The sequence below is a fragment of the Pteronotus mesoamericanus genome, unplaced genomic scaffold (genome assembly GCF_021234165.1).
Source record: "Pteronotus mesoamericanus isolate MK-2021 breed Mesoamerican mustached bat unplaced genomic scaffold, CSHL_Meso_final contig_202, whole genome shotgun sequence".
In the NCBI taxonomy this organism is placed as follows: Eukaryota; Metazoa; Chordata; class Mammalia; order Chiroptera; family Mormoopidae; genus Pteronotus; species Pteronotus mesoamericanus.
This window is the reverse complement of record NW_026555086.1, coordinates 3899894-3910311: the sequence shown is the minus strand read 5'-3', so window position 1 is coordinate 3910311 and position 10418 is coordinate 3899894. Positions and strand designations below refer to the sequence as shown.

Sequence of the window (10418 nt, the reverse complement as noted above, 5' to 3'; positions counted from 1 at the left end):
CTGCTGGGCGAGAGGCTCACAGGCCCAGAAAGAAGAGCTCAGGGTCTCTCTTCCCTGCCACCTCGTAGGTTCCAGGCCCCGGCAGAGAGCAGGGGAGATGCCTGGAGGCCGCAGGACAGGACGGAGGACAGGAGGGGAGCGGCAGCTCCAGCCTCGCTCTGCAAGGGAGGGGACGCTCTGTACAGTGTGTCCCCTGGCCACAGCAGCCACCTGCGGACAGTGCCGGACGAGATGAATGAGGTGTAGCTGCTGCCGTTCCGGGGCTCCCCCGCCAGCGGGCCAGAGCCACACTCTTGGGACGCTCCCCTTGAGCTAAACAGAGCCTGACATATGCAGATATTCTTTTTTTTTTAATATTTTATTTATTTATTTTTAGAGAGAAGGGAAGGGAGGGAGAAAGAGAGAGAGAGAAACACCGATGTGAGAGAGAAACATCAATCAGTTGCCTCTTGTATGTGCCCCAGCCGGACACTGAACACACAACCCCGGCCTGTGCCCTGACCAGGGGTAGAACCTGCGACCTTTCGCTTTGTGTCACAACGCCCAACCCCCGGAGCCACACCAGCCAGTGCCAGGTACTCTGTATAACCGCGGCGGCGCTGCCAGCGTCCCGGCCATTTCGGCAAGCAAGGCCATAGGTAAACATGGGGGAATGAATATTGCACCTTTTACCTCACGCCATACACAAAACTCTGCACTACATGAGACAGGTAAACTGGAAAGGTTTTTGGAATTACCAGGGTTGCCACCTCTCCCCAGAGCTCGCTCTGTCCTTACGCTGTTGTAAGTGCTTGGCACATCTTAGCTCATCCCAAGCTTCACGATAGCCTGTCTGACATTGTTGCAGAAATACCCATATTTTGTTGCAGAAATATCCGTATTTTGCCGTGTATAATGTGCACCCACACTTTTGGCCCAAACTTTCAGGAGGAAAAAGAAATCTTTTGTTTTAATTTTTTAATTCAATATTTTATTTTGGCCCAAACTTTCAGGAGGAAAAAGAAATCTTTTGTTTTAATTTTTTAATTCAATATTTTATTTATTTATATTTAGAAACAAAACCGATCATCGTATTCCAGGGTATTATTTTTACATACGGATATTGTTATTGCTTTCGAGGGTTACACTTTTAACTCATAAGCATAAATAAAAGAATTAAGAACATTTAGATAGATATGGAATTAGTACTACCCATGTATAATGCGCATCTGTACTTTTCCTCCAAAACTCAAGCAATCTAGTGCGTATTATACATGTCAGAATACAGTAATAAGAAAGAAGGAATCTCTAGGACCTCAAAGTATAACACCCATGTTGAAAAAAAAGATTGATATGGTTGAACACTCTAAATTTGGCAACTTCTACTCCTCAAAATACCCCATGAAGAGACTCCAAAGGCCAACCACAGGATGGTGGAGAAGACTGAGAAGCCGCACACCCCAGAGAGACATAAAGAAGGCCTACCATCCAGAAGGCAAATAGTCCGATCAAAAATGAGCACCTTGACCAGATGTCTCACCAAAGAGGGTATAGAGGTGGCAATGGGCCCATGAAGAGACACTCAGCCTCATTAGTCAGGTGGGGATGCAACTCAGAACCGCGAGGAGCTACCGCCGCACGCCCGTGAGAGTGGCTGAAAGGAAAGATACGGAGCACATCGAGCGTCGGCGGGGACAGGGAGCTCCTGGGCCTCTCACGCACAGTGGGTGGGGATGCAGACAGACGCCGCCACTCCAGGGAGCGGCGTGACACAGGCTAGTACAGGTGCAGCCAGCCACTGTGCCTCAGAGGGACGTGGGCCCTCGCACGCGGGCGTAAGAACATTCCCAGCAGCGTCACTCAGGACAGGATGACCTGAATGGGCACCCACAGACCAAAAAAAAAAAAAAGAGAGAGATAAATAATCATGCGTTTAAAAATGGAGCAATACAACAATAAAAATGGAGAAACCAGCTACACACTAAAACTGATGAATCTTATTCCAGTAAATGTTGAAGGAAAGAAAGAAGACACAAAAGCATACAAGGACTATGAATGGTTCAATTTATAGAAAATTCAGAAAATGAGTAAAATGGGACTCTGTTGTCTTGGGGTCTGTCTACAGGTGGTTGGTTTACTAGGAAAAGCAACGGCTTCTAATGGCAGCGGGGGACAGAATCAGAGCTGGAAGACACAGAGGGGACCTCCAAGCTTCTATTTTTTATCTTGTCCCCACCTCCTGTCCTCAAGGCCACAACACCAGCGGCCGTGCACCATGTCACTTCCCCGAGGTTGGGCTTCCCTGGTTCTTTCTGTCGGGAGCGTGGGAAGCAGGTTTGCCCAGGGAAAGGCACCCAATGGGACTGTGGGTCTATCCCATCTCCTTTCCACACCCTGCAATGGCTCTGGCCCTGCCAGCTCTGTGCTCCTAGCCTCAGTCTCCCCACCTGTTAATAGGGCCTGAGGACCCCCATTATGCTGAGCTTATAGGAGGACAGTAAACACTGAAGAGGTCTGGGAGCTGAGGTCTGAATGCCAGGGATCGTCCAGGACTCGGGGGGACAGCCGGGCCACAGCAAGGCTATGGGACGTGAGTCCCAGCTTGAACCCTCAGGACTGCCTGCCCGTTGGGCTCACTACACCGTCTTTTGCCAGCCAATGGGCTGGGGCGACCCGGAGCAGTTCGCATACCCTATTTCCTGTTTTCAAATGGGGAACTTAGGGACGCCACAGCCACTCGGCTTCTCCCCCCGGAGCTGGGCTGGAGAGCCGAAGGGGGCCATATGACATGCGTACCGGACCCCTGGACACCCACAGAGCAGAAGCCTCAGGTCAGAGGTCAGTGTTGACCCCAAGCTTAGTGGGCCTCCTGTGGCCTGGGCCCGCCCTTCTGGGGCCCACCTCTCTGTACCTGCGGGGGGAAGGGCGGGACGGAGAAGGGTTGGTGGCAGCGTCCCTACGTGGGGCTTTCCTTAGCGCCGCGGGGCAGAGCAGGGAGCAGCTCCTCAACCTTCCGCGGCATCGGCACCTTCTGAAGGGGCCAGCACCTTTACGGCCCCTCCTGAACCTGGGGAATAGGTCACCATCAGCCATTTCACAGACACACTAACTGCGGCAGGCGCCTAGGAGAGCCCACGGGACACTGGGCCCCAAGGATCCCAGCCTCCAGGAGGCCGTCAGATAAGAGAGTGTGCGGAGCGCTGGCTGTCGTGGCTGGGCACCTACCCGAATCTGGGGAGCCCGCCCCTCACCCCCCATCGTCTGTCAGCGGCACAGACTGCTCAGCGGAGAAATCAAGGCCGAGACACGCAATAACTTGCCTGGGGGGTCACCGTTGGCCGGGACGGAGGCCTGACGCCCGGAGGGGAGAGGAGAGCTAAATGAGGTACGCAAGCCACACTTTGCTCTGCGCCTCCGTTTTCCATCTGTATGAGGGGAAGCTGGATGGAGGGTCCCTGACTCACTGGACAACTGCCCAGAGCCACCCGGGGGTGAGAGGGGTGGCCCAGGACTCCTTTCACCTGACACAGAGAGAGCTGCCCCTGGGAACGCAGGCCCCCGGCCCGCGCCGACCTCACCTCCCCCTAGGCCAGGCCGGCTCCAAGAGGCCCTCACCCCAGGGCTGGGGACGGGCTCTGGCTACGCTCAGGGACAGAGCAGGGACGGTTCCAGCAGCATGTCCCGCCTCTGTCTAGGCCAGAGGCAGTGCAAGGGTGCAGGCGCAGGCCTGGAACCTGAAGACTGGAGTTCAAGTCCCAGCTCCAGCCCCTGATCCGCCTGTGGACCCCTTGGGTCCAGTAAAAAAGGCGGTCCGGTCCCCGGCACCCTTCTTATTTTGAATTTCTGCTAACGCTTTAGCTGTCCCTTTTTCTGACTTGCCTCCGATGTTTAAAACTCTATTCCAACATATACCTTGATTTAGAGTCATTTATGCCTCAATTATTTCTTGAAGCACCTATCACAGGTCAGATAACAGAGGAGACAAGGACAGTGCCAGGTGGGAGGGGCTCTGAGGTGACGCTTGCTTTGCATGGACTCCAGCCTCCGGGAGGGGGGTTCTTTTAGTCGGTCCCCTCGATAGGAAACTGAGGCACAGAGACGTGGAGGAACTCGCCGGGCACCGGCTCCTCTCGTTCGCCGTCAGGATGGCAGACAGCCCCTGGTGAACTGACCCCGGGGCCCCCGCTGCCTGCCCTCCCCTGAGCCGGGTGGGGAGGACACCGGCGCCAGGCCAGCCCGCGTTGGTGTCCTGCCCGCCACCCACAAGCTCCCGATTGCGGGCACCTCGAAGTCTCAGTTCCTTTATCATAAAATGGGGATTCAACATTTTCGCGAAGATGACGCCCAAAGTGAAGAAGGAAGCCCCTGCCCCCTCCCAAAGCCGAAGTCAAAGCAAAGACTTTGAAAGCAAATTGAAAAGTGCCCATGGCTGCAAAAAGAGAAGAAGAAGAAGGTCCACACGTCACATACCTTCCAACAGCTCAAGATGCGGCGCCTCTGCAGGCAGATTAAACACCCCCAGGGGCGACCCCAGGAGAAACGAGCTTGACCTCTACGCCATCACCAAGCTCCCCCGACCACCAGGGCGGCCGTGGAGAGGGCGGAAGACAACAATGCAGCTGTGTGTACTGTGGAGGTCAAGGCCAAAGGGCGCCGGGTCACACAGGCTGGGAAGAAGCTCTGTGACCCTGATGTGGCCAGGCCCACACCCGATTGGGCCTGATGGGGAGAGGAAGGCCCATGTACGACCAGCTCCCAACGAGGGCGCTTTGGATGCTGCCAACAAAACTGGGATGATCTAAACGGAGTCCAGCTGGCTAATCCTACACGTAAAACTTTCAAACTGTAAAACAAACAAACAAATAGATTCAAAACTCCTACCTCACAGGGATTCCGACCAAGTGAGAGAGCGGGTGTTGCCCAGAGAGGGCACAGGCTGGCATGTCACCAGTGCGCCAGCCTTCGCTCACTGGGCATCTTCACCGGCCATGCAACCGTGGGCTAAACCTCACCTGTTCTCAGGAGTCACGAGAGATTGTTGTGGTTATTAAATAGGAGGTGGCTGTGAAGGACCTGGGGGACTTTGAAGTGAGTATAAGAAGGTGTCAGTAAATGTTTGCTTAATGATAAAGGGAGGGATGGGAAAGATAGATGCCAGTGTCTCTCCCCTGGACGCTGACAGTTCATTCACAAATGTCACAGCGAATGAGATATTGGGACATTTTTCTGGACAAGCCAGTGTCTTTCTTCCAACTCGTCACTAAAGCCGTTACGTTTGCTTGAAGTCACTTCACTTAAAATTCACAGCAACTTGATAATATCAGGATCTTAACAAGAAGGGAGGATCTGCTCAGCCTTGGACCGATTGGTCTAGCGAAGGGCCAGACCCCCGTTTCGCATCCGGCGGTTGGGCGGACAGCTAGGTGGGCAGGGGAGGGCTCCGCCGTGGGGACTCTGACACGGGTCCTGAGCATCCCAGGACCCACCGGGAACCCCACCACGAGTGGGCACTCACGGCTCTCTCTTGTCCCCCTGGCAGCCTTGAGCATGGCGAGCAGCGAGCACCCTGGGAGCCCCAGATGGACGGGACGCATAGCCCAGAGCTGGCCGGGGGCCAGGCAGGAAGCGACAGACAGTGGCCCAGCCCTCCCACCTCCAGCACCTGATGGGGACTCAGGTGGGTTCAAGGCATGGGGTGCTCAGGGGAGCAGAGGCATGGAGACCCCTGAAGCGCACACGCGGGCCCTTCAGCAGATGCCGCAGGACGGCAGGGCAGCTCTCTGAGCGTGGGCCATCCCGCAGTAGGCGCTGGGGCAGGGATCCCGTGGGAGTGGCTTACCTGCCAACGGTCCCCGTGGGAAGAGCAGGGCAGTGGGGGAAGGAGGGACGGGCAGGGAACCACACGGGGGCTCAGTGAACAGATCACTGGGCAGCTGGGGCTCCCTGGGAGGAGCTGATGTGGAGCATCCCTCAGGATAACCCTCTCTGACAAGCCAGGAGCCAGGCTCTGACCCACCGATCCCACCCTGCATGGCTGAGGGATTCCCCGCAACACGCTGCCACAAAGCCCTCGGGGCAGGCGTCCTCGGACACCCGTGGAGGGTCCTGAACAGTGAGCGCCAGGCGTGGGCTATCGCGCCCTCCCGCGGAGACGGCCTCTGCTCCGTCGCCGACACCCGTGCCGCGGTTGGCCAAGCGCCCACAGAAGGGCCTTGCTCGATCCCTGGCGCTGGGCAAGGGATCCCAAACACCGTGCTGGCCCACAAGTTTAGTCGGGAAACAGGGCTGTGAAAGACCATTTGAGATGCCACAGGAAAGGCTAGAGGGCCCAGGTGGGCGGCTCTCACTCTAATGCCATGAGGTGACGTGAGGGCTGGGCCTCGAAAGTCACATGGGAGAAGGTCCCCTCAGACCTATATCCCCTGAAAGAAGATGCACGATGATTTGTGCATTTTTGGTGAACGAGGACTCTCTTCTCTGCCAAGGTTCAGAGTAGCCCAGGGCTCATGCAAGGCTTAAGGAACACAGACGGTGTCAGTTTTTGAGGCAGGGAAGAGGACGGTGGCCCTGGGGGCAGAAGGGGTGGCGGGCGCAAGGAAAAGCACAGTGTGCGGACAATGAGGGGAGATGGCTGCGGGGGTCCCGCCAGGCTGAGCCCAGAGCCCAACCTCCTCGTAGCTCCTCCCCCCCCGAACCCGATGACCCCTGCTCAGGAGGCCGGCGACCACCAACCACCGGGAGTCAGCGTGGCAGGCAGAGCAGAGAAGAGCAAGCCAGCGTCCTGGCCTGGGGCTCCACGGTGGCCGACCTGCAAGCCGGAAGTGCACACGATGCATCATACTCCGCACCTCACAGCGAAAGCACCTGGGGAAGATAGGCTAGTTCAGGTTGCCTGTGGCAGGGCACAGGGTCGGGCTGATGCCCAGCATGACCTGCCCTTGGTAGGATGAGGTTGGGGGGAGGAGTCACAGCTCTTCTGGGAATCCGATGTCCCGCCCCAGACAGACCCAGCCGTCTCCCCAGGCCCCTGGCCCCAAGCGCGCTGACCTGGTACCAGGCCTCACGGGTGCTGTTCCGGCAGACGCCGACGGCGGCCCGAACCCCAACTCCAGCATGACCACGCGGGAGCTGCAGGAGCACTGGAGGAACGAGAAGGGCTGCTGGAAGCCCGTCAAGCTGCTCTTCGAGGTCGCCTCCGCCCGCATCGAGGAGAGAAAGGTCTGCAAGTTTGTGGTAAGCACTGCCCCCCGACCCCCCACCCCGCCCCAAGCAAGTCCTGTGGTGCCTCGGCCTCCCCGGCCAGGGACCGGGTTCACACACTTGAACTTGCAGAGTTCCTCTGGGGAAAACAGTGGAAAAGCAGGTGCCGTGCTCAGCGCTGTGCCAGGTGCCATGGGGGGGGGCGGAGGGGAGGTGTCTGGGTCCCGACCCCGATCCTAACGCAGAGCTGGCCACTGATCCCAGGCCGCCCGCGTCCCGTCGCCGTTTTTACCGTATCCCCGTGCCGTTTATATTATTATTGACCTAATTTTTTCCCTTAAATTGGATCACTTTAAAAAAAACAAACACTGAATAGATTTATTTCTAAGAAAACGACCTTAAAGGGAAAGCCATGATTGCGAGGCACCAAGACAAGGTGACGGTGAAAGCGCAGGGAAAGCTCTGCGCTTGGGGCTGCTCTCCTGGTGAAACAGGGGTGTCAGCCTGGGCTGGGGGAGGTGCCGCTGACTTCGGAGGAGCCACGCTCCACCTTTCTGGGGCCGGAGTTGCAACAATAGCTGGCACTGCGCTGGGCTGGCGGCCGACTGGTGTCGCTGCCTCAGCTCATGGAACCCTCGCCTGAGCCAGGCCCCGCGGGGCTCCATTAGCCACCTAAGGCCTCACAGCGAGGCCAGGCCCAGGTGGGGCCTGCACCCGTCGCCAGACCCTCCTGGAAGAGAACTGAAAAGGAACAGTTTTCTCACTACATGGCCTCACTGCCAGCGTAGCAGCTACAACCATCTCCGAGCGCGGAGCCCTTGGGGAATGGAGGCCAAACCCAAGCTTCCTCTCCAGGGACCCCAGGCCCCGTGCAGACCGCCCCCACCCCCTGCCTGGCCCGCGCCGGTGCTCTTTCTCCCCTCCCCCCGCCCGGATGCCTCCCTTGTTATTCTTGGCTTGACCCTTGTCATGAGCCACTTGTACCCACTCAGCTGATCCCAATGGCAATTTAACAGAGAGGAGCCATGTAGAACGACCCTTCTTCTACAATTTACTTTGCCAGGCTTGCCCAGTCAACGCGAGCCCTCCGCCAGGATGTCCTCCAAGCCCGTCTCTTTTCGCCCCGCAGGTGTACCAAATCGTCGTCATCCAGACGGGGAGCTTCGACAGCAACAAAGCCATCCTGGAGCGGCGCTATTCAGACTTCCAGGCGCTGCAGAAAAACCTCCTCAAGACGTTCAGGGAGGAGATCGAAGACGTCCCCTTCCCCAAGAAGCACCTGGTGGGCAACTTCAAGCAGGAGATGATCTTGGAGCGCAAGCTGGCCTTCAAGGAGTACCTGAGCCTGCTCTACTCCATCCGCTGCGTGCGCAGGTCCCGCGAGTTCATCGACTTCCTGACGCGGCCCGAGCTGAAGGAGGCCTTTGGCTGCCTGCGGGCCGGGCAGTACACCAAGGCCTTGGACATCCTGGTGCACATGGTGCCCCTGCAGCAGAAGCTGACGGGCCACTGCCCCCTGGCCCTGGTGCCGGCGCTCTGCGCCATGCTGGTGTGCCACCGGGAGCTCGAGCGGCCCCTGGAGGCCTTCGCGGCCGGCGAGCAGGCCCTGGAGCGCCTGCAGGCGCGGGAGGGGCACCGCTACTATGCCCCGCTGCTGGACGCCATGATGCGCCTGGCCTACGCGCTGGGCAAGGACTTCCTGTCACTGCAGGAGAGGCTGGAGGCCAGCCAGCTGCGGAGGCCCACCACCCGCGGCTTCACCCTGAAGGAACTGGCTGTGCGGGAGTACCTGTGATGCGCGGCTTTGGCAAGGCCAGCTTCAGATCTGGGGTCAGCGCTGCTCTGCCGGCTGTCTGGGGGGCCTTTTGATTGGGAACAGCCATGATGGGCCCCGTGGGGCTCTGCCTTGCTGGGTGGCCTTGGGCGAGCCCCTCCGATGGTTCTCCACTTCCCCATCTGTGTTGAACTGAGGTTCTCCTGGGACATCCTTGGAAGCCTCTCTTTGTGTCCTGTGTCCCTGGGACGTCAGGCTCGATTTACATCAAAACCTGCAACCCAGCTGCTGGGACGGGAGAGGGGAGGCTCATCTCACCAATGTTCCTGCAGGCAGCTGGAGCGGAGGTTTCCAACGCACCCTGGGGACACGGTGTAACCCGTTTCTTCTCAGAAGCCTCCTGGGTCTTTCTGTCTGCTCCTTCCGCCTTGAATTTTCTACCTAAGCAAATAGCAAATGTTACTAAGCATTATCCTAAGCATTCTGGTCCTCTCTCTGAGCGTGTAGACCCAACTCACCAAACAAAAGGTCACCTCCTGCTCCCCGAGGCCAGCTGGGGCCTGGGGTGGGGTGTCTGTCATCTTGTGAAGGGTAGAACCAATCATGTCATAGTCACTTTATTTTTTTTAGAGAGAGGGGGGAAGGGAGAGAGAAAAACATTGATGTGAGAGAGAAACATCAATCAGTTGCCTCTCACACGTGCCCCAACTGGGGACCAAACCCAAAACCCAGACATGTGCCCTGACTGGGGATCGAACTGGAGACCTTTCACTCTGTGGGTCAACACCAAGCAACTAAGCCATACCAGTCGGGCTCATAAGGCATTTTTAACCAGGGCAGTTGCTAACCTCCCCTGGTTAGGAAGATATAACTCATTGCATAGGAGTGGGTTTTTTTAATAAAGCCACTGTCCCTTGAATGGCCTCCCTGGGTTATGAGATCATAGTCCCAAAGGGAGGCGGGGCCTTGTAGAAAAGAGCCTGCATGCTCAACACCTCCCCATTCTAGGCACCACGTTCTGGGAAGCTCCCTGATGCATCGGGGTGACCCTGACTGAAGTCCGCCGTCAGGAGAGGCCACCAAGGGCCTCAAAGTGAAGAGGAGTCTGGACCCGTGGCCTGGGTTCAACACTGGAGCTGACACGGATGGTACAGGCTGGTTTGGACCCTGTTTGTGCTTGAGGCTGGAAGTTCCCGAGGCCCTAAACCGTCTGCCTGAGCTTAGCAGGGGGAACTACAGAGGCTGTGACTTAGGAACCTTAGTGTGGAAGGCCATGCTGGCCTGTGCAGGAAGCTAGCTGTGGGCAAGCATTCACACAGCTGCACCAGAAGGTGTTCAACAGCGCCACCGTGGGGCAACACCTGCAGGGCCCCACCCGGCTCTGTCCAGGAGGTTAGAAACATGCTGATACTTTGGCACAAAGGAAGCTTCAAGTCTCTCCATCTCTCCAGAGCCAGAAGGACAC

General features: G+C 57.4%; 1 protein-coding gene across 1 annotated transcript; it reads left to right on the top strand.

Annotated features, from left to right (window-relative positions):
- The first annotated feature begins 2702 nt into the window (after positions 1–2702).
- SNX20 (sorting nexin 20) lies at positions 2703–9003 on the top strand. Its single transcript, XM_054570240.1, has 4 exons — positions 2703–2817; positions 5519–5656; positions 7061–7212; positions 8309–9003. The coding sequence occupies exons 1-4, from the start codon at positions 2763–2765 to the stop codon at positions 8972–8974; spliced, it is 1011 nt and encodes a 336-aa protein (XP_054426215.1). The 5' UTR covers positions 2703–2762; the 3' UTR covers positions 8975–9003.
- The last annotated feature ends 1415 nt before the right edge of the window (positions 9004–10418 follow it).